The sequence below is a fragment of the Pezoporus flaviventris genome, unplaced genomic scaffold (assembly GCF_033815535.1).
Source record: "Pezoporus flaviventris isolate CSIRO_AGI_PZ_B2104156 unplaced genomic scaffold, CSIRO_AGI_Pfla_v1 ptg000093l, whole genome shotgun sequence".
Classification (NCBI taxonomy): domain Eukaryota; kingdom Metazoa; phylum Chordata; class Aves; order Psittaciformes; family Psittacidae; genus Pezoporus; species Pezoporus flaviventris.
The window spans coordinates 2618530-2641818 of record NW_026892641.1 but is presented as its reverse complement, the minus strand read 5'-3'; the positions used below and the strand labels follow the sequence as shown (position 1 = coordinate 2641818).

The following is a 23289-nucleotide window of genomic DNA, read 5'->3' as shown; positions in this document are numbered from 1 at the left end:
AGCAAACTGTGGAGGTTTTGTTTTGCAGAAGTCTGGATCAGGGCTTTACAGTAAAGCAAAGTGTTTCTTGCGTAGTGTTCAGGCAATGCGTTGTCCTCTCGTGTCCCACTGCTTCATCCAGTCCTTTGGTGGCAGTGCATTTGCAGGGTAGCTACCTGTCACAGAGATCACCCCAGTCTGTTCTGTGGGTAAAATGGATTGCTTCGTGGCTGGCTGGTACTGAAGTGATGCCAAGAAAGGCAGCCAGCCAGCCAGCACTCCCTCGGGTCCTGCTGTCCACGATGCTGGGTTTACGTTTCATCGCATCTTGGATACATTAGGAATGCCAGCCTTCATCTTCCATAATTACGTTGCATTGCTTCTTGCTTTCGGTGCAAGAAATGCTGAGAAAGTGCTTATTTAACCTGAATTGCTCCAGTAATTACCTGGTTGTAGAAGGGGATTTATTGCAGTGACTGAACACAACTCTAACATGTTCCGTTGCAGTGGTTTTAGTCTTTTTAGGTCCTCAAATTCATGCACAGAATTGTACCAGTCGGAACAGCAGCAGCGTTTTCCTCTTGGTTCTTCATTTCCTTGGAGTCTTCCTTTCTCTTTGCTCTCCCTCCTTTCTTTAAAGTGATTCTTCCCCCTGCTTTTTTCCCTCCTTCCCATTTTTTGGCTGAGCTAGAAAGGGACAAGGACCGTGGGCTGATCTGTGGAAATGCTGCTATATACAGGATGCATCTGGTCCTCTCTGCAAGTCACACCATCAGATCTGTGATTCTGCTGGAGAAGTATGAGTTCCCTCGAGCCTGTGTGCTGGGAACACATAAGTGATTGAAACTCTAAATGACAGATACTGTGTTCACCAGGCACGGAGGCATGGGTAGGTATGGTGAGCATCCCAACTGCAGCAGTGTATGTGCTGCCCTGGGTCCTACAAAATCAGGGTGCCCAGAGAAGCTCTGGCTGCCCCATCCCTTGCAGTGTTCAAGGCCAGGTTGGACAGAGGGGCTTGGAGCAACCTCTGACTATAAGAACATGTTTTTCTGTGCAGCTTGCTTTTGGATTCAGCCTTCAGCAGCATATCTGAAATACTCTTCCTGACCACCTAAATAAAGCCAATAAATCTTGGTATAAGTGAGGGACGAGCAGGAATTTGAAGTATTTCAAAGCAGTTCCTAAGGATACACAGCATTAGGAAGTCAATGTATTTTTTGTCTCCTTCTTAATCCTTTAATCCTTTACCAATGCAGATGTTTTCTGCACTGACAGCAGGAGGGAGAACCAAGCCTTCATTTTGGCAGGGCTTTTAAGCACCATGGTTGTGGTTCTTACCCACAGACTCTGGAGCTGTCGGTGGTGTTTGCAGCCAACGCAGCATTGGCAGTGTGAACGGATGAGGTATTTTTGGAACACTTCCTAGGTGCTATGGAAACACGTCTGGATGGTTATCAGGTGTTTGAGAGTAAATTGGTTGATGTTTTCTTCAAGAAGCTTGGATGGGAAAGTCTGGAGTTTCCTGGATTTGGGGATTACTGATGGGTCCAGGGTCAGAGGCAGAGGAAGCTTGGCAGGGCAGGAGATCCATAGTTTGGGGAAGACCAGGAGAGAGTCTGGACTAAACCTAAAGGGCATCTGCAGTGATGAAGAGGAGATTCCTCATTTCAGGAAGTGCTCAGGTGTGCAAAGTAGTTATTGCACATGAGCATTGCCTTGCACAAGCGCAAACTGAACAAGGCGATTGTGGGCTGCTTTGTACAGGACCAAGTGGTGAACACCCAGGCCAGGTTTGCACTCGCCCAGCTGTGGTTATGGAAAACGTCACACCAGAGCTGGTACAGCCAAAAATACCCCCCCTAAGGACCCAGTTGCGGTGTAGGCACAGCCAGAAGAGTCCCTTTGCTAGCTTAGGTTGTGGCAGAGCTCTGCCGGTTGGGAAGCATCTCCATCAGCACATCCTGCATCTCCACTGGGAGGCACTACTGGTGTAACCACAGCATCAGAAACCACTTGGAGGCTCCTCAAGGGTCACTCTCCCCACTGAGGCTTTCTGAAGAAGCTGAACCCATGGGCTTCAGGCTTCATGTGTTTTTAGAGGTAATTGCATGGCAAATCTTGGCCATGCTTCCTGGAGGAATTATACTTGGAAAAGAAAGCGTGGTGTATGGCTCTGTATGCATGAGTTCAGAAACAATTACATAGCTCCCTGAATTGTGGAGGTAAGAAAGAGCTATATTCATCTTCCCCTTATGGAATCCTTCATGCCTCACCTCTCTGCAGAGTTTTGGGGGAGAGTCCACCAGCACAGGATGGGAAGCAAAGTGGTAAAGCGTGGCTGAGCACAGGGGTGTTCGAGGCACTGATGTGCTATGAAGGCCAGCTTGCTTTTCACATGTTCTGCGCTGCTTTCTCACTCTGCCTGCTCTTCACTTATTCAGGTTGGAGGGGTTGGTATTTTTAAACTAGATGGGTTTTTTCCCTTTCACACAAGCTCTGTCGAAACAGGACCTAACTCTAATAATAGTTGGCTTGAGCACAGCTCCACAGTTATGCTAAGAGCTTGGAAATCATGGGGAAAGGTGGTTTGTTCTGCTCTGTTTTCCCTCTGCTTTCCTCCTGAATAATCCTGCAAATCAGTGTGGGAGCCAGGCTGTGGCTTAAAAGCATTCTCATGGAATCCCAAACTGGGTTGGGTTGGAAGGGACCTTAAAGCTCATCCAGCTCCAGCCTCTGCCACGGGCAGGGACACCTTCCACTAGAGCAGCTTGCTCCAAGCCTCTGTGTCCAACCTGGCCTTGAGCACTGCCAGGGATGGGGCAGCCACAGCTTGAAAGCCATTTCCTCTAGGCCTGGCCCTACCTGCCCTTGTGAAAAGCCCACACTGGCAAACCCCTGTGTTTGGCTTTCTCAGAGGGTCTTGGACTGGGCACAGCTACGGTGTCTACTGGGGACATGTAGAAATGGATCTCCTCCAGCAGCAAGGCAAGAGCATCCCTGCCCCTCTCTGCCTCTCCATCCTTCTCTGTCCTCCCTCCTTTTCTTCCCCTCTCCCTGGTAGTGGATTCAATACCTGCAAAGGGCATTCCTGTGGATTCTAGGACTCGCTTTGCTAGCCCGTGAGTCAGCCTGGCTCTGTGATTAATGCACAAGGCTTTGGTGATCTGAAGTTTCATCTGCTGGATTTCATTCAGGAGCTGGTCTCAGTGCCGTGCTCATTCTTCTTCAGCGTTTAATCCTGTGACTGCAGTGGGAAGCTTGCTGCTAATTCTTTGTCTTGTTCTCATGGGAACTGCTTTTGCTTAAGGGAAGGCAAGTAAAAGGCCTCTATTACCTGCTTGGCTGTGCATCACCTCAGTCCTGACTCTGGTTTTGCCTTTGTAAATGCACTGTTTGGCACTTGTAGACCTGGACAGCCATGGCAAACCATGGCTACGTCCACCGTAAGAACAAGTCACCACCCGACTGTCCAGGTACCCTGTGACAAGGTGATTCCTTTCTGTCCAGCCTGGCTTCTGTGAGCTCTGTGAATCGAATCAAATCACTTTGATGGTGTCCTAGGGCGGTCTATTGCATGGTGTGCTGTTCTGTTGGGGTTTCTTCAATCTCTGAGCCTGCTTTCATCTATAATCCTGGTTTCTTCCCCAAACCCCTTTATTTAAAGGGGGGGGGGGGGTCTTTTTGTGTGGTTTGAGTGCAGGATGCCAGGTTGGACAGAGCCATGGGTGACATGGTCCAGTGTGAGGCCTCCCTGCCCATGGCAGGGGCTTGGAAGTGGATGATCTTAAGGTCCTTTCCAACCCAAACCAGTCTGGGATTCGATGACAGATCGAGCTGAGTAAGGCTCAGCACTGAAAAATACCGGCTGCCTCACTTCTAATAATGGGTTGAAGCTTCCTGCAGCAGTTGAATCTGCAAAACCAGGCTATATTAATAACAGGTTTGGGCTCTCTGCCTTCCCAGTACTGAACTAACTGCTGCAGGATAGCTTCAAACTCCCCAGGCAGAGGAGTCGGGTCCCTGTGGTGATGTACACACGCTCCTCAGTGGGATGCAGTGCTGCGCCAAAGGCAGAGCTGCCATTTCCAGGTGTGGAAGAGCCCCATCTCTGGTTGCTCAGGTTTCATTCCCTAAAGAAGGATGTTTTGGAAACAAGCATGAAGTGTTTAGAGGAAGCAAAGCGCAGGTGGGGATAGGTATGCCATTGTCCAGCAGGTATAGTAGGGTAGCTCCTCAAGCACTGCTGATCATCATGCAACCAGTGCTCAAAGGTTTTTCTACCTCTGAATTTGTTGTGTGGGTCTTTCGCGCGTCAATCTGTGCTGTTCATTCACCACCTTTTATCCATAGGGTTGAGAGGAGGAACGTTCCTGGCACGGGTGTTTGTAGCAGGAAGAAGGGGTTGCATTTAGGAGTCTTGTGTGGCTGCTAAGGAGAGAAGTGATGCAGTAGCGTGCTCGTTGCCCAAGCACAGCACTACCGGTAATAAATCCCGGTGTAATGAGCAGCTGGAGAAGGGCAGTATCTGGGACAACAAACAAGTCTGAGAATAACCCCTTTGCTTTGGGCAGCAGAAGAAAGGCGTCGTACCCTCCACAGCAGCAGCTGTATTTAGCCCTCAAGCATGGAATACACGTGGGTGAGGCAGGCAGGGTTTCCTGAGCCCGGTGACCAGCTTGGCGGGGTCTGCTTGCTGCCCCGGAGCACGGTGTGCTGGGGATGGGGACGGGGATGGAGCAGGGCTGTAACAGGTCACCGTGCAGTGAGCTGTGTCCTTTGCCTTTGGTTTTAACAGCTGAACTCCTGGAGCTTTCAACTGACCGAGGTGGGGGGTTCTGTTGGATCCGATCAGTGCGGCCGCAGACTGCTGGTTGATGGGTGAGGGAAGAGGGTGATCCATGCCCACAGCAGCGGCTGACGGGGGTGATGCTGAGGGGAACCAGCGCCGTGTTTGCCCTCCCGGCCCCATGAGGAAGCCGAGAAGCGGCCCGGCTCTGGAGCCGGCGTGGAGGGAGGCACCTGCGGGAGGTGGAGCCGGGCGGCGGGGCCGGCTCGGCCGGGGAGGAGCTTGGCAGAGCCGCAGAGGCGGTGAGCGCCCAGCGCACCGCTCCGCACCGCCGGGCAGAACCGAACCGAACCGAGCCGTCCGCGGCTGCAGCCCTCGGTGCAGGGACCGCAGTCCCCCCTCGGCCGAGCGGCTGACGGTAAGAGCGGCCTCCTGATCTCCATCCCCCCCCCCCCCCAACCGGGTGAGAGCTCGGGCTCCTGCGGCCACTTGTTGCTTCGTGCCTATTGAATGTGCGGGTGCATGGTTGGGGGGGGGGGGGGGGAAGAGGCGGTTTGGTCCTTGGGACCCCCTGGGCATTGGGTTCTCCTTCAACCGAAGGCTGATGGAGTAAACGCCGTGTACTTCCCCCCTTCCCCTCCCCATGCTGATTTACCCCGGTTTCGATTGCGCCTTTCTCCTCGCTCCGTGCGTAGTTGTAAAGTGGTTTATGGGACTTGCTTCGGGGTGTGCGGCAAGCCGGAGCCGGTAAAGGGAGCCTCCTGCAGGGGATGGGTTGTGTGAGGATTCCCTGCCGAGGGAGAAGGGATTCCAGCTTGCATGTCCCTGCGAGAGCAGGGCTCCCTGCTCCCGTTTATACCCAGCTGGCAGATGGGAACGGCTGGAATCTCGATTGCAATGGCTTTTTGCATATCGCTTTATCCCCCGCCCCGCACTGGTACTCGGAGGACAGAGGATGCATTCCGAGGCGTTCCTATTCCTCCTTCTGTTGTTTGGGAGAAGGGGGCTTCCTGTCACCATGCCTTGTCTGTTCCCATTGGATCACAAAACCTCCTAGAAGCTCGGGTCTGTTTGAAAGGCTGAACGGTTTGAAAGGCAGGAGCTCATTCTTTATGACAGAGAAGGCAGGAGGCCTCCCCTTTCCACTCTTCCCTGACCTCCTTTGTTCTGGGCACCACATAGCAATGGTAAAAGAGCCTGATTTGGAATCAAAGCTCTTGCTGGTGAGATAAAGGAAGAGAATAAAGCAGGCGAAGCAACGTAATATCTGCATTCCTAAGTCTGAGAAAGCAGATTTCAAATCCCCAAACAGATTGGGCCCAATTTTCTTTTCCCATAAAGCTTTTGTATCCTTCTTTAGCTGCGTAAGGAGGATGTACGGGAAGATGCCGTTTTCATCCTCTTTAAAGCTACTGATTCCTGCTGGTGCTGCTTAAGGTGACTGCAGTGTGGACGAGGCTCACGCCTGTTGTCTTCAATAGTTTCCACTCCAGGTGCATGCAGTTGTGCTTCCAGAGGCAGAATGGTCTCGTGCAGGTGTTAATAGCTAACGTATAAATCACTCAGGAAGTCAGGATTGTGACTGCAAAGAACCAGAACGATACCAATCTTGGAAGAGGAGGTCACTGTGATTTGCAAGTAACTGGTCTGGGCTGTAAACAGCTGCCCTCTGGCTACTGAAAATGGAGATCAGCATCATCTGGGAGTGAAGGGATTGAGAGAGGAGCAGCAGCAGCGCTACTTGTCCTACTGGGAGTGCCACATACTTCAGAGGAGCCCATACCGAGGGTTGAGGTAATGGCTGCGCCGTGTGGCTTAAGAGAAGGCAGGTAGCGTGCTTTGACCCGAGCCTCCTCCTTATTCCAGCTGGATTGCTCATCTCCCTTCCTGGTGGGATGTAAAGTGGCTTTCCGGAGCCTTGCGTAAGAGCAGACACCCTCTCGCTCCAGGATCGGGCTCCATCTGCCAAACTCCTCATTATTCAGCTTGTGTTGGCTGTTGATTCATGTCAGATCTCTTCTCATCACTCGCCTCCTCCCACCACCCGAGCTGGAGCGTGCTGCCATGCAAAACTGGAGTAACTGGCCTGCCGCAGTCACTCTGGTTATCCTGGTTCAGCTGATGGCAGGACGGGGCTGAAGCGTTGTGTTTGAGTGACTAGTGAAGGCTCCAGGCTGCGTGTGTGTGTCCAAAGCACTCGATGTCATCCGGGGTTGGCTTGGGTTACTGTCAACCTCTTGGAAACTCTCCTATACTGATGGTAGCAGAAGTGGAAATGGTGTGGGTGAGGCTCAGCAGCGTCACTCAGGCTGTTGTAAAGCTTTTGAGCAGGGAAGGATACTGCACGCAGCATGGGGTTTGAATAAGGCAGGGCAAAAAGGCAGTTAGCTTTGAGGTTTCGGACTCCTCTAGAGCCATGGCCACTGTAGACAGGACAATGAATGTTTGGTGTGGATTGTATGAGAAGGAGGCTGGGGTCAGGCAGCAAGAAACTACACCTGTGAAGTTAGAATCATAGGATCCTATCCAGCAGCTCAAAGTAATCACCAACAGAGAACGTGTGGCATGTTCATCACTGGCAGCTGCTGAGGCAGTCACCTTATGGGTTAGGTGGCAACGTGGTTCTTGGGTTTTCTCTCCTCTCTTCCTTATTTACAGGTGTCTGTAGAGTACCTAATACACGACTGCAGTACACAGTGTGAGTGAGAAAGACATTCCAAGGGTCTTGCCTATTTCCTCCTAGGTCTGCATTTCCCAGTTTGCTCCCTTGTCTCCCAGTCCTGCTGCTGGCTCTGTGACCACCGTGTCATTTGAGCTGCTGATGCTGCTGCCTTGTGTGCTGCACACCCTCATCTCTACTCTCTGTCCCAGTGTTGGCCTCTGATAACTTCTTCCCCATCTAGTATAAATTCCTCACTTCCCCTCAGCTCCTTGTGTCCCCTACCTGAAGCCCATCCCTGCTGCATCACCAGGACTGCAGTCAGCACTGCTTTTTTGTCCCAGATAGGATTCAAACATGTTCATAGAATTACTAGAGTGAACTTGTCAGGTCCCTTTGGAACCTCTTTCCTTTCCCAGTTAGCCTTCGGCTGACTGATTTCCATCTCCTCTCCATAGACTGCTTCCATCAGGGTAGGTGCACTGCAGGGAATTAGTGCAGAGATGTCCCATGGTCTGTTTGTTTAGGAGGGCAGGTTGTGTTATCTGATGGTATTACTTGGTATCAGACTTCCCTAGCTGTATGTACATGACATATCTAACTCACCTCGTGGTTAGCATTCTTATCCCCTTATAAATACTCAGCAAATTTGGCAATGAGGAGCATGGAAAGAAGTTTTGCCATGGTAAATAGTGCCTGTTTTTTGTCTGCGTTGACATGAAACTTTCTCCACTCACTTCAGGCTGTAGATGCTCCTTGTGCGCATCCTTACCGATGGGTGCTTTGAGTTAAATCAATGGTGCTGAAAGGAATCGGTGCTGCTGGTGAGAAGCAGTTGAGGAGGGGGACTGATTAGACCCAACTGAAGCAGAACCTGACAGAGGCTCTGCATGAAAAAGCACCGAGTGAGTTGCCAAAGCTGGTCCGTCTCCAGCTAACCAAAATAAGCCAGTTCTCCAGCTTGGGCCAAAGGCTGATGTTGGCAGGGATGAGGGAGTGCTGCTCTTCTGAGGAGATGATTGCTCCAGCCCAAAGCATGGTTCCAGAAGCTTGAGCAGATGCAAGGATGAACGTGGCTTCTTTGCTACTAGACTTTGTAAGAACAGCACCATCGCTTACTGCTTTGCTCTCCATGTGCATGGTGATAGCTGGAAATCTGTGCTGCTTCTTGCCATCATAGTTAATTGGAATGGTTTTTACCTAATGGCACTTATATCAATCCCCTTTAACCTATTTCATGATTACTTGCAACACAAAGGCCAGCTTTAACTGATGTCAGCCTGGCACGAGGTAAGCGCTGCAGCATCAAAGAGCATTTTTACTTCTCTTTATCGAGTAAATCAGTAAGCACACATTTATGAAGGTTATTTGTGATTCTCCTCCTGAAAACCTTTATGACCAGTGAGGGAGTCTAGTGCAAAGAGGAGTGCAATTATGGATGTGGTGTTGATCGGTTCTTCTTCAGACCCAGCCTCCTATTCGAGGACTGAAGGATGGTGCTCGGTGGTGCATGGTTCCAGATTCTGGTTGGGATTTTAGGGCTGTATAAATAAGCTTCCAAAATAGAATGTGCTGTGGCAGGAGGAAGGGAGGAAAATGTCTTGTTGCTAAGGAACATGACAGAGAACTGGGAGATGTGACTCAGTTCTTGGCTTCATGTAACTTCTCTTCAGGAAGATGTGGGTCCACAGAGCTTGTCTCTCCGAGTGTGAAGCAATGGATATTTACTGAGGTTTTGAGAAGATGCTGTGTGGGGAGCCAGTTGAACTCAGTCCACTTTCACAATCAAGTGTACTTCTGAGTGTCTGCAGCATCAGGAGCACGGGGAAATAGTGGCAAACCAACCCTGGCTTCTCATCTCCTGGTTCCTCTTCCTCAATAGAGTCTGTTGCTGCTTTCTCCCCCTGTTTAATATTAGAGGAGGATGGATCCTGAAGGCCTAATAGCCTGGAAAGATGATAGCTTGACTTGCTGCACATCTCTCTTCAGAGAGGAGGGATTTGGTTTTTGGTCTGTAATACCTACCTGTAGCTTCTTCTATGCCATCCCCATGCCTTTTCCCAGCTTTGATGTTGTGACTGGGTATCACAGGTTGCTTGTACCTTTTCAGCTGTGCAGCTACATGTGCTCATGTGCCTGACCTTAGCACCACGCTCTCCTCACACGGCTGGGACCTGGGGTCTGTAAAATCACTGCTGATAATAAGAGAAACCCAGCATAAGAGAAATAAAGGTGGCCGTGTGCTGGGGCAGCGCACACCCTCCAAGATGTTCTTTCAAAGTCAAAGTTTACTAACCCTGTGTTAGAAAGTGCTCTGTTGTCAGGTTCCAATCCATCCTATTAGTGATAGCAACAGGAGATAAAGCAGGTGTTCTGTGTTTGTTTAGCATGGGTTTGGTTTCCCTTGGCAAAGTGTGCTATGGGAAGGTGCCATTATCCTGTCCAAAATGCAGGACCATGCGCTGGATGGGCACCGAGCAAGCACTTACCTTGCACTGTCAGTGTGCAAGACTTGAAATGTGTTTTGGTCTGGGAGCCTTTGTTTCATGGGGTTTTTCATACTGAAAAGGGGAGGAAAATGCAAGCACAAGATGAGCTGGGGGGGGCACAGGAAAGCTTCAGTTATTAAAAGGCTTCTCCTCTTTGTTTGCCAGGATTCAAAGCCAAGGAGTGAGGAGACAGTGCTCTTTTCAGGGAATCGTGGAATGATTTGGATTGGAAGGGACCTTAAAGCTCATCCAGTTCCACGGGCAGGGACCCCTTCCACTAGAGCAGCTTGCTCCAAGCCCCTGGGTCCAACCTGGCCTTGAACACTGCCAGGGATGGGGCAGCCACAGCTTCTCTGGGCACCCTGTGCCAGTGCCTCAGCACCCTCACAGGGAAGAGCTTCTGCCTAAGAGCTCATCTCAGTCTCCCCTCTGGCAGGTTAAAGCCATTCCCCTTGGCCTGGCCCTACAGGCCCTTGTCCAAAGCCCCTCTCCAGGTTTCTTGTCAGCCCCTTTAGGTACATTCCTAACCCACGAAGGACATATCATGGCCAGCAAGAGCCATGCAAGTGCCTTGAAGCAGATGCTGGCACATTTCTCCATGAGCAAGCTTCATAAAGCATATCCCAAAGTGCCTTTTCAGTCTGGGCACTGCCCTGCTTTTAATGAAGTAATTGTTATTTGATGGGTTTTATCAGAGCCAGGGGAATCTCAAGCCTCACTTCTACTACAGAAGCTTGGTGGTGTAACATGCAGCATGGTTTGATGGATCAGTGCTCCTCAGGGGGGTACAGACTATGGCAGCTGCCCAAACCCACAATAAACTACCTGGCATCAACATTCCTTTCCCTTCCCACCACATAGAGACGTTGTCCAGTGTAGTTATGTCAGCCCCGGGTGTGAGATTTCTTCTCACTCCTAATAGACATTGTCGTGCCAGCAAAGCTTCACGAGGAGCCCAGCCTCAGGTGAGGGGTGTTTTGCAGCCAGTCTCACTATGGAGATGGAGAACTTCTTGTTGCTGGTTCAGGCCCTGTGATTTATCCAGACCTGAGGAAAAGCAGCCCTTGGTTCTTCTAGGAAAGCCTCTGTTTCTTGGCTTACAGTGGTTAAATCCCAAGTGGAAAGTAGTATGGATGAACATTAGGATTTGTGTTGAGTTTTGTTTGCCTTGCAGTTGGTAGCTCGTGTCTCTGACTACAGCAACCATTTAAAACTGCCCTGTAGGAATGCTGCTGTATCTGAATTTACTTCTAGGACCTTTGCTGAGCCCCTCACGTGGAGACACAAGCTGTGAATGGTTCAGATGTATCATATCCCCACGTCATTGGTGTTGCTAGCTTGGGGGTCAGAAAGCATTTCCCCTTTGCTTGCTGTTTGTTGGCAGGGCAGCTTGTCCTTTATCAGACACCTGCTGGCTTTTTTGATCTGCTTTTCATTAACCTGTCAGCAAAGAGATGACTGCTTGGGTTGTCTTGATGTTCTCCTTTTCTTCCCCACCCAGGAGAGGCTGAACTCCTACCAGTGAATCATTCCTGCGTAGGTATAAAGCTCTGGAGTCGCTTTAGCCTGAGAAGCTCTCCTACGGAGCAGGCAGTGATTCAGAGGAGAGCAGTGCAGGCAACTGTTTAACCAAGGCACAGTGCAAACTTGTGCACAGGCTGTGGATCAGGGAATTTCTGGCTATGGAACCTGCTCTATGGCAGTGTTCTGGACACTGCTGCGGAAACAAGGGGATTATTTTACCCTGCACCGAGTGGCTTAAAGGCAGAACAGATTTATTGTGGTTTAGAACTCAGCTCTCCTTTCTGGTTCGTGATCCAAGCAAAGTCCCTCTGTGCATCCCGGAGGTGCATCCCTTGCACCTTTTCCTGCATTGACCAACCAAGGTGACACCCAAAAGTCACTTGCTGTCCTGGTCACCAGCATTAGTGGGATTTCTGCAGTGCTGGACTGCATTTTTCTCCATTGGACTCGTTTTTCATTATGTGGAATAAGATCCTCCGTGAAGAACTGTGTGCAGTCTGTAACTGAACACCTGTGTATTACTCATTGCTTCATTTGTCTCTTTATTTGACTGCTGTAAAAGCATCCGTCTCAGACCTATCAACTCCAGCTTTGACATTGCCCCAGGTCAGGATGAGACCCGCATTCGGGGGATGGCTGCTCCATCCGTGGCAGTGTTCAAGGCCAGGTTGGATGGGGCTTGGAGCAAGCTGCTCTACTGGAAGGTGTCCCTGCCCGTGGCAGGGGTTGGAACTGGATGAGCTTTAAGGTCCCTTCCAATCTGAACCAGTCTGGGATTCCATGTTTTATTCTTGAGGAGGACCGACAGGAGGTGATCAGTGATCAGTTAAAGCCCCCATAGCCACAGTTTGTGATGCTCAGTGCTCGTGTTTTGTTAAGTGATTTGGAGTTGATGCAGACATGGGGTTTGTGGGAGATTTGAGGCTTTCAGGTGTTCAGATGCGTTTGGCTGCTGCGGATTGTGGTGGTGCCACATCCAAAAAGCAACACTCTGCATACATAGATGGAAGCATGTTAAGGTCATAAACAGAGGGACGGCATCAATACCTGGTAAAATAGAAGGGGAAATACTCAGCTGTTTGAAGGGATTAAACCAACTTGAAGCCTATGGTATAATCTTGTTCCTGGGACAAGGTTTTCCGTGCTGTCTGCTTGAGGAATACCCTGCCTGCCGCTATGAAGCCTTACCCCATAAATCCCGGGTTTGCCGAGTCCCACTCCCAAAGCTGCTCACTGCATTTCCAGCTGTGTGTGTTGGCGAGGCGCAGTGACCCCAATGTCACCAGGACTCTTCATTGCTGTTGTGGTTTCTTTGAACCAGCCTCACTCTGCTGGACCCTGATGACAGGGCTCTGGGGTTGTCTTTGCTCCCTGGGATCGGAGACAGGAGCTGGGGAGAGGGATTGCTGGTGCTGCCGGAGGCTTTACAGCCTCGCAGAGCTGTAAAGGCTTCCTCACAAAGCAGCACAGCCTTTTCTACCCTGGGATTTGTTCTTTTCAATAGAGCTCTTCTGGTTTTACCTCACCTACACAATGGCACTTTTGTTGGGGGAGGCCTCTCGGCCTCAGGAAGAGAAGTTGACATCCAAGGGCATTGTGCTGCGTCCCATGGGAATGCTCAGCCTCTCCTTCCAATCTGCACGGGGTTATTTGTGTCACCCACTTCTGCCCTGTGTGACTCCCCACATCCTTCCACTGTGGAGGGACTGGCTGGTGCGAACGGGGACCGATTGCACCCGTGTGGCACTGCGGAGAGAAACGGAACAGGAGGTTTGGAGGCACAGCTCTCTTCCCTTTGTAGGCTCCTTGTATTTATTCTGGAGAGGATAAACTGCATCCCTTCGAGTCAGCTGCCTTAGTTTGCTGTTAACATCCAACAAAGACAGTAATGTTTTCATCTTGCAATGGCTTGAGAAGGCTCGGAAAGCCCTGGAATGGAGCGTGCGGCCGCAGCTGCAGCGAGGGCCATTCACACTGCAGGTGTGCTGGAAAGAGCACTTGGAGCCAAACGTCCTCCACGCTCAGATATGATTAGGCACTCCTTTGTTCTGGAGCCCACTAAGACCACTAGAATGAGAGTAAAGTTACTGCCAGCGCATTTCTTTGTGCTCATGGATTGCAACCCGCGTTGGTCCGTGCACACGAGCTGACCGGGTTTGTTGCTTTAGCCTTTTGCATTCGCCCAGCTCTCAGATGCTGCTCACTGTCCAGTATTCCATGTGAGATCCTTCGGGATGCTCCCACCTGCAGCTGCTTCGCTGATGAATGTGTCTTTGTGTTCAGTTCTCCTGTTATTTCTGCACTAGCACCAAAGCCAAGTCTCTGCTGAGTATGGGACCTTGGAATATCTGTAATTGGAATTACTGTCACTCCAGTGCTTGCTCGCCCTGTAGAACGTGTTATGCTTGGCCTTGCCTGACTTGAGACCAACCTAAACCTAAACCGAGGTGGTTTTGCCTGTATTTTGTTGTGCAGTGTCCAAAAAGCACGGCAAGCTCATCACCTTCCTGAGGACATTCATGAAGTCGCGCCCAACCAAGCAGAAGCTGAAGCAACGGGGGATACTGAAGGAAAGGGTGTTCGGCTGTGACCTGGGGGAGCATCTTCTCAACTCTGGCCATGACGGTAAGAAACACTCCGTTCTTGACTTCTTCCTCTGTTGGGGATCTTACTTGAGGGTGATGGTGACCAGTAAAGGGCTAGTTGGGGCTAGCAGAGAAACGGGTAACGGAAGAGAAAGCTCCAGGGAGACCTTAGAGCGGCTTCCAGTGCCTAAAGGGGCTACAAGAAACCTGGAGAGGGGCTTTTTATAGAGAAGGTAGGGATAGGATAAGGGGTCATGGAAGGAGTTAGATTTAGACTAGATCTAAGGCAGAAGCTCTTCCCTGTGAGGGTGCTGAGGCGCTGGCACAGGGTGCCCAGAGAAGCTGTGGCTGCCCCATCCCTGGCAGTGTTCAAGGCCAGGTTGGACCCAGGGGCTTGGAGCAAGCTGCTCTAGTGGAAGGGGTCCCTGCCCATGGAACTGGATGAGCTTTAAGGTCCCTTCAACCCAAACCAGGCTGGGACTCTAATAGGAAGCAAACGTGGTTGATGTGGGAGTGCTGGAGCTGACAATGTCTCTGAGTAAAGAGTGAATGAGGGGTTTTTTATTCTTTTTTTTTCGGGGAAATAGACTTTATTTTAGACTTCACTTAGAAATTAGACTTTATTTCTGTGTCAGTGTCAAGGAATGATTAACTGGTGTGTTAAATCCACACGTTTCTCTGACTCGGGACCTTACAGTGTAAATCCTTCCTTTGCCTTCTCCCTTGGTTTCACAAAGCTCACAGGAGTTCAATGGGCACAATGTTTGATCACAGTTTCCTCTTCCCTCAGCTTGTCAGGGTGAGGTTTCTGTAGCTCTTCTCAGTCCCTTTCACTTCCCATCAGCAGTTGAGGGAGGCAGCAGAGAAGTTCTGCCCTTCCCAAGGAAAACTTGCGCTGTTGTTAGTGCTCCTCCTTGGATGAACTTTGCTTTCACGTGCTCTTTCCTACCCTCTCACTTTGGGGTGGGGAGGTACCTGCATTGCTGTGGAGCAAACCCAAGGCAGGGATTCTTTCATGGCTCGCACGGTTTCAACATGCACTCCCTGGCTTTACACAGAGTGTTTTACTACCGGTTGGTGAATAACATGAGCTTGTTCTTATGGAACCAGGGCTGTAGCAAGGCTCGTTGGCTTGCTAACTGGAGCCAGTCTTTATTGCTGGGCCTTGAAAAGCATCAGAGAGCCAGAAACAGGATGGTTTGGAGACAGAAACAGACAGTAAGCCGTGGAAGAACTACATTAGGGGTAGGTAATTCACACCACCGGCTAGCGCGAGAGCTGGGTTTATGTTCATGCTGTGGGAGCAATGTGGGAGGGCAGGAGGCACGCCAGCAGAGTGAGCTCATTCACAGGAAAGAGAGAGTTCTCTTTTATCCCCAGCCCTCCCCCTGCCCATTTTAGCTAGGCAAAAGTCAGCAATAACTAAAGCCTATCCCTGGCTTGGCGTGCGTTGCGTTTAGCATTAAAAGACACGTCCTGAGCTCAACTGGATTGTTCTAAGTCCACCGGAGGCTCCTGTTTGACAGTCACCTCCCATCACGTGTGCCTGAGTGACTGCTGCACAAGGCTAATGAGGCCTCTTCACCTGAGGAGCTGCCAGTTGCTTTCAGCCTTGAGTTACTAACTCTTTCCTAACTGCCTGGAGTGGAGCAGGTCCAATTTGGATGCTGCTAACAGGGGCATGTCTCCTTTTCGCACAGCAGGGCTGGTTCTGGGTGTGATTCAGCTCTCTGACCTGTATTCCAAGTGATGTAATCCTGGGGTTGGTTTTGTGGAGATGTTGCTGTTTTCCTGGGAGCCAGGCTCCGTGCATGAGCAGCGTTTCAAGATTCCCTCATCCCATAGCATTAATGTTGCTCAGTCTTGGAGGCAGCTGCTGAAAGGGGATGGAGATGCCAGAGCAGACCCCGGGTGGAATTGGAGAGAGCAAAGAGCTCGGCTTCCTCACCTCATAAGCAGAACATAACCAGGTAGTTTTATGAGAGCACAGTGTCTGAAATGAGCAGGAAGGTGTTCACGTGCTCCTCAGAAATGCAGTGTGGAACCAGGCTGCAGTTATGTTCAGAATCCAGTTCATTGCCAAAGCCTAAAGAGGGGCTCTTCACCAGGGACTGTAGCGACAGGACAAGGGGTGATGGGTTTGAGCTGAAACAGGGGCAGTTCAGGTTGGAGATAAGGCAGAAGCTCTTCCCTGTGAGGGTGCTGAGGCGCTGGCACAGGGTGCCCAGAGAAGCTGTGGCTGCCCCATCCCTGGCAGTGTTCAAGGCCAGGTTGGACACAGGAGCAAGCTGCTCCAGTGGAAGGTGTCCCTGCCCGTGGCAAGGGTTGGAACTGGGTGATCTTAAAGTCCCTCCCAACCCAAACCAGGCTGGGATTCTGTTGCTTCTATGCAGCACATTCAGTGTAACCTCTGGCTCAGGTGGAGGCCGTTGTTCCCTTTGGAGGTAGAGAGACTTTTTTTCCCCTATTTTTCTTTGCCTCTCACCAAATCGAACTTAAATTTAGCTTGACCCCAATTAGAAAGCATTGTGCTTGCAGAGGCTGTGTTTGGTTAGTGTGGGAGCTGGTGAAGTGCTGCATTGCAGCATCTGTGCCATGTCCTCATTTGTGCCTCTGAGTACGTTGAAACAGAGCGCTCTATGGCTTCAGGGGTGCCCAAGAGAAGCTGGGGCTGCCCCATCCCTGGCAGTGCTCAAGGCCAGGTTGGACACAGGGACTTGGAGCAAGCTTCTCTAGTGGAAGGTGGCCCTGCCCGTGGCAGGGGTTGGAGCTGGAGGAGCTTTAAGGTCCCTTCCAACCCAAACCAGGCTGGGATTCTATGAGTCCATAAGAAATAAAACGAGCACCCGGTGTCCATGTGGCTTGTTGGGGGCCCTCCAGTGTTACCTGTTCCTTCGAGCCATGCCCTGGCTACAGCTGAGTGATGCAGTTGCCTTTGGTGCTCATTTATTGCAGATTTGAGCTAGGGAAGAGTGCTGTGATCAGAACAGGAACATAAGGAATGAGATCTTGGGCAGCATCTTGGCAGGGATCTGTAGAGACCTGGTTCCCCTTAGCTCAAGGGTAAGGTTGGTCATGTCTGTGTTGTCACTTTGGTTCATACTTTTAATGTGAGGAGTCCCATTTCCTAAGAGTTTTCGTGGTAATAAATGTCTCCCTGGCTGGCTTTGGGTCTTTGCCCCCCCGATTTGGAGTTCAGGACAGCTGAGTCTTAGTATTTAGCTTATATGGATGTTTCAGAGGGTAAACGCAACCATTTTCCCCTCTGTCCCTCTTGCTGCTAGAGAGTGAAATAGAACAGGACAAACCAGAAGTGAAGCAAACTTTGCTGGAAAGGAAAAAGTTATAAATATTTACAGGTTTGTTGCTTTTCCCCCTTTTCCTTTCTTCAAACACTAGATTGAATTGTAAGCACAAGGCACGTCCTGGAATCGAAGAAGGCACGGGTTTAAATCCCTGCTTGTGATGGCCTGGACCACAAAGGGGATTGCTTTGCACCAAGGTTTTTGCTTCAGAAAGTGCTTTCATGAGAAATAGCTCCTGAAGCTTTAGTACAGACTCATGGAATGGTTTGGGCTGGATGGAACCTTAAAGCTGAAGGAATATTGCTCAGGGAAAGAGTAAAGCCAACTCCATGAGCACAGTTTTGCTCATGGGAACATGGAATTGGAATGGGCTTTGTGCTGGGTTTAACAGACACAGACACCAGTTCTGGTGGGCCCTGAGGTTTCCTGAGCAGAGATGACTGGGGCTGGAGGCGTATCCTGTGTGTTACCCGGTGCTGAAGCGGCTTGTTTGTGGTGGCCATCAGGAGCTGGGTGCTGAGCTAAGACAGGCCTTGATGGCTCTTGATACAGACCACATGTGTCATCGAGTCTGGTTGGCAGAACTGCAGGAAACCAGAACTATTAACTAACATTAGTGGAATTTTAGTGTAGATGCTCCTGCATCCTGTGACAAGAAACCCCCAGTGTTACGTTTGTGATTGGTTTGGGATCCAGAAGCTGGAATCGGGCTCTGAACTGGCAAGTTGACGTAGGGATTTATGCCACAGGCAGGGAGAGGGGCCTGAGAAAGTCACAACATGGTGACAGAAGCCACTGTTGTAACCTCAACCTCAGCCTGTGCTGTCATCCCGTCGTTACATGACACGGTCCCCTCCAGGTGTGTGTCTATACAGGTAGGTAAGGATGTAGCTGGAGGGCTTGGGACTCAAAGGGCAGGACAGTGAAGTCACCATTCCAGCCAAGGGCTTCAGGTATCGCTATAGCCCTCCTTGGATTGCAGCCACTTCTCCAACCCAGCAGAATTCCCCCAAAATATCCATGCTGCTGCCATGATATATTTAGCTTAAAGAACAGCTTGTCCAGATTAGGAATGCATAGAGCAAGTCTGCTGGAGCTTTTTCAGTGTCTGGTTGTTATTCTGGCTCTGTCCGTGACAAGTAAGGACTTTGGGAAGCGTATTGTAGGTGCTGCATCCCTCACCCTTCCCCCTGTTGTCCCTTGACCCGGTTCACATTGTCACAACAGGTTGCTGCTCAGCTCAAATACCATAAATACCATGCAAACACTGTTCTCAGCGTGCTGTTTGTTGACACAGCTCCATAAACCCCAGGGGGTGAGGCCTTGGAGCAGTGCATAGCTCTAGAAGGTCCCACACGCAGTGTGTGCATCACCCTTCCTTGGGCATTATCGGCCTCCTGGTAGGAATTGGGCAGGAATGTGCTATGTATTTATTTGTTTATGTATTTCTTTCAATGGGGAACCCTAACGAGATTCAAATGTGGATTGTTAAAGTCTTTGGGATCGTGGAGCTGAGCATTAGGAGCTTGTTCGAGCATTGGGCTTGGGTCAGCCTGGAGAAGAGAAGGCTCCTTAAGGGGAGACCTTAGAGCAGCTCCAGTGCCTAAAGGGGCTGCAGGAAACCTGGAGGGCTTGAATCTCTTTGCAGAAAGGGTTAGAATTTAGAATTTAGGGCCATTTTGTTGTGCCCTGTGCCCGGGTGCACAGCACCAGTGCCCTGTGCTCAGGACTCCTCTGCTGATTGCTAGGGAACCCATTAGTATGGCTCTTTCCTCAGGCTGCAGAGGGGGGAAGCACAGAGCATCTGAGTGCAGGGGAATGGCCTCACAGATGGCATTTGCTGCTTAATGGAAGGGGATTTGAAACTGGACCTGTTCAGGATCTGTTCCGTGGCAAGGTGATCAGACCTGTCATCTAACGTAAGGATAAACGTAGATCGGCACAGGAGCTTATGGAGGGATCCACTGGGATCTGAGCTTTTCCCATGCAGACTTGCTGATGCTCACAAGAGCCGAGTCCTGATTTTCCTTCGGTGTTCAGGGCAGTTTTACCTCCCTTTTATTAAGTGATTTGCTCCTTCTTCAGCTTCCAGGGGTGCACAGATAGCGCCAGCAGTGGGTGCTGCATGAGGCCGAGAAGTCAGCTGGAAGGAATTGGTTGGTGAAGCGGTTTGTGTATTAACTTGACACCTAATTATAGCCTCTGGGCTTATTCTTTCCATTCTGCCATAGCCTGGTTTGTCTGCAGCTTCTGTGAGTGGGGCACATTGTGTAGCTTCTAAATCCAGTCACGCTCTGGTAGACATTAGGGGGGGAAACTCTCAGTGGTTAAAGCTAAAACTGGCCTGGCTCTGGTACAGAAAGCAGCATCTCCTTAATGTTTGCATTTGCTTAAGGCAAGGGGTAAGGGTTAATCCTGGGTAGATTTGCAAACAAAAGAAATCTTTGGCTAATATTGTGTCTTTACTCAATATTGTAGCTCTCCTGGCGTGGAATTTCATGTCCATGGTTCTTGTGGGAGGTGTGATGGGACCTGCGCTCTCTCTGCTTGACCACAGTTGACTCTGTTCAACCTGATTCACATCCTGGCATTTCTTTAGAGCAAAGGAAACCTCTGATCACTTTCCACACCAACTCCTGAAGTGAAATTCCTTACAGGCTCTCTCCTCTAAGAACTAAAGCAATAGCTCAGCTGGGTTTAGTGTATGGCGCCTGACAAGACCGCAGCCTGCACTAGGACTTCAATCACATGCTCAACTAACCAGCGACACTTGCTCCTTAGTCCCACAGGTCCTCAAGAGCTGCACTGAATTCATTGAGAAGCATGGCATTGTGGATGGGATATATCGTCTGTCTGGGATTGCATCCAACATCCAGAAACTGCGGTAAGGGCACCACATCTGACCCACTGGGATGGGCTCTTCACCCTCTGGTGTGAAGCAGCAGAGACCCTTTCTATCCCCCAGTCTGGCTTCTATCACGCATCATTGTGTGTAGGGGAAGGCAGGAGCTGCTTCCTCACCCTGTAAGGGGTGTAGGGGTGATGGCTGCAGTTACAAATGCACCTGGTGCCTTGGACACAGGTACAAATGGGCTCCATTGTGTCGGCGGAGAGGTGAGCTCCGTGTATGAGCTCTGCTGAAGGCACACTTTCTCTTGGCTACAAGTTGCCTGGCTTGCACAGGGGGAGAGGCCGGGGATGTTGCCACCAAGCCCCTGACATTGTGGTTTCAGTGTAGACAGTTGATGGGCAGGTTTGGTTTGCAGCTTAAAGCCCCTCGTAGGGAAGCACAGCTTCAGCGGGAGCAGCCGTGTTCTCTCAGCCCCTGCCAGTCTGTCTTCCTGATTCAAACCAGCACTTTCCATGCACATATTCCAGCAGCTCAGCTTTTGTTTCATAAACGGTTGTGATTTGGGTTTTCCTCTCTCTTGGAAAACCAAGGGAATGCTCAGGGATTTTCTTCATGTGGTTCCTGGCTCACCTCCCGCTTTAGCAGAGGCGTGTCCCCAGGGAATTTCTGCTCTCAAACCAGTTTCCGTGTGCTGATAGCACTGCTGGCGGGCATTGCTTCCTCTTCTTGATTTCCAAGCCTTTGCGATGCAAAGGGACAGCAGCTTCCCCTCAGACCTGGGCACTCTGCTCCAGCAGGCAGCCCCCAGTCACGGTTAAACCTTCACATTGCCTTTGTGCTTGTAGAAGACATGCTCAGCCTTTGGGAAAAGCCCTGTCGCAGCAATAGGGCTTGCAGGCCAGGCAGTCGGTTGTAAAACTAACTGGAATTGCCTTATCAAACCAAAAAGGTCTTCTTTTTGGAAAGCTCCACTCCAGCAGCACCACGGCCATGGGGCACATGGCTTTGGGCACTAAGGGTTCATGTTTTCCCGTGGATCAGGATCTACTCTCTCTCCTTGACTGTAATTTGCACTGGTTTTTCTTTTCATCCCTCCTTTCCAACCCCCTTTGCCCATTGTCCTGTTCTCATCTCCAGCCACGAGTTTGACTCCGAGCAGATCCCTGACTTGACAAAGGATATTTACATCCAGGACATCCACTGCGTGGGCTCCCTCTGCAAACTGTACTTCCGTGAGCTCCCGAACCCTCTGCTGACCTACCAGCTCTATGAGAAGTTCTCAGTAAGTACCTTTGGCTTTCCACTTAAGCTTCACTTCATCCACATGGAGAAACACTGCAGAGGATCCAGCAGGAAGCTGAACCTGTCTTATACACGCCTTTCTTTGCCTTACTTCTGCTTAAGTTGGGGTTTTTAGATCAAATCTGTACCCCCTTTAGGTTTACTACCATGTGCTGTTGTCCCCTGTGCCACACCATCTCAGTTCCAGTTGTGGGGCCCCAGGTTGAGGCTATTGGGACATAAGTAAGAATTCCCCTATATCGTTTGCCATCCCCCAGTGATTACCTGAGCGTGACTGGGGTTAAAAGCAAGCACTGCTTGGAGCTGGAGACCCTCTGTAAGGAATGGCTCAGTTGTATCAAGGGTGATGATTTACAGCCTTGCTGGAAGGAGGGAATGCGGATTTCTCTTTCCGGTCTCACCTGTAGGAATAATTGCTGTCTCATTCCTGCTTCTCTGTGTGTGTCCACATTCAACAGCAGAACAAATCGATTCATGTCCAGCTCTGTGGTTTTGCCCCCATTTATATACACGGATAAAATAAGCCCCAAATCCCAGGCAGTGCATCGAAAATTGCTTGTTTTGCACCCGTGTCATAAAGGTAGCTTTAAAACCAGTCAATCCCTCAGTTCTTCCCCCCTTTTTTCATCCCTATTTCAGAGCACAAAGGCACCTTCCCCACCTCTGGTTCCCTTTTGAACATCTGGGCTGAAAGGCTCCATTTTTAGGTCTGATTCTGAAAGTCTTTATTTCAGTTTTCTTACTGTAGGTACTGAGGTGCCAGCATGAGTTGTCCTGAACGGTTGGACTTGATGATCTTAAAGGTCTTTTCTAACCTCTTTGATTCTGTGATGCTAGAAAGTGGCCCAGATCTTAATGTACTTGGCCTTTCTCACATTATCTGTGTGCTGCTCTGTCCCCACAAGGTAAAGACCAGCACAATCCACCTCACTGCTGCAGAGGCCACGTGGATCCAGACGATGCATCAGGTATTGAGGCTTATTTGCAGCTAAATCCCTTCCTGTCTCATTCCAGGATGCTGTTTCTGCTGCTACAGATGAGGAACGGTTGGTGAAAATCCACGATGTCATCCAGCAGCTGCCCCCTCCTCACTACAGGTCAGTGTCACGATGGGTTCTAGCTCAAGTTTGCTCCTTTAGCAAACACCATCTCCTCTGCGTAGTGGTGTTTGCCTGCCTTGGAAACTACATTTGGAGGCAAATACAGTGTTGGAGTAAACTGATTATAATCTGGGGTTTAAAAAACACCAGCTAACTGTAATATATTCCAATTTTTTATTCACTAATCTGTGAGTTATTGTGTAACTCACAGATTAGTTACTAATTTGTGTTATTGGAGTGTAAGTAATTGTGTTTAGTAGCCCTGAGTATTAAAAGTTATGGTAAAAAGGCATGAGACACAAAAAAGCTGGTGATTGGTATTAATAACTAATATAATAGTGTATGATAATGAGTCTTTTAGTAACTAAGTGTTGTAATGGGGTGTGCTAAGTTCTCTTCAACTATGTATTCTAATGGCTGGGTGCAACTCCTAAAGTGATTTGGATATCGATAACTACTTATTGTGTAAAGAATGCTAAGCAAGCAACAAGATAAAGCAAAGTAAAACAGTGTTAATTTATGTTAATGTATGCTAATTTAGCCTAGTAAATGCAAATGTACTTGGGTGAGAGGATCTGGTGATCGGGCCCTATGCAGATTTATGCTAATACATTGAAATGAGGGGATCTGGTGATCTTGGTTTTTAGCTCTCTGCAGATTAATGCATGTACATTGAAATTTATGTTAATGATACTAATTTATGCTA

General features: G+C 49.9%; 1 protein-coding gene across 8 annotated transcripts in view; it reads left to right on the top strand.

Moving 5' to 3' along the window:
* Positions 1-23289, top strand: part of ARHGAP32 (Rho GTPase activating protein 32) — a 172876-nt gene that overhangs the window by 137413 nt on the left and 12174 nt on the right. For all 8 annotated transcript variants that reach the window (XM_061476053.1, XM_061476050.1, XM_061476051.1 and 5 more), the window contains 4 exons: positions 13916-14065; positions 20112-20214; positions 21319-21463; positions 22498-22580. In XM_061476053.1, the coding sequence (XP_061332037.1) occupies positions 13916-14065; positions 20112-20214; positions 21319-21463; positions 22498-22580 (481 nt within the window). The remainder of the gene's footprint in view (positions 1-13915; positions 14066-20111; positions 20215-21318; positions 21464-22497; positions 22581-23289) is intronic.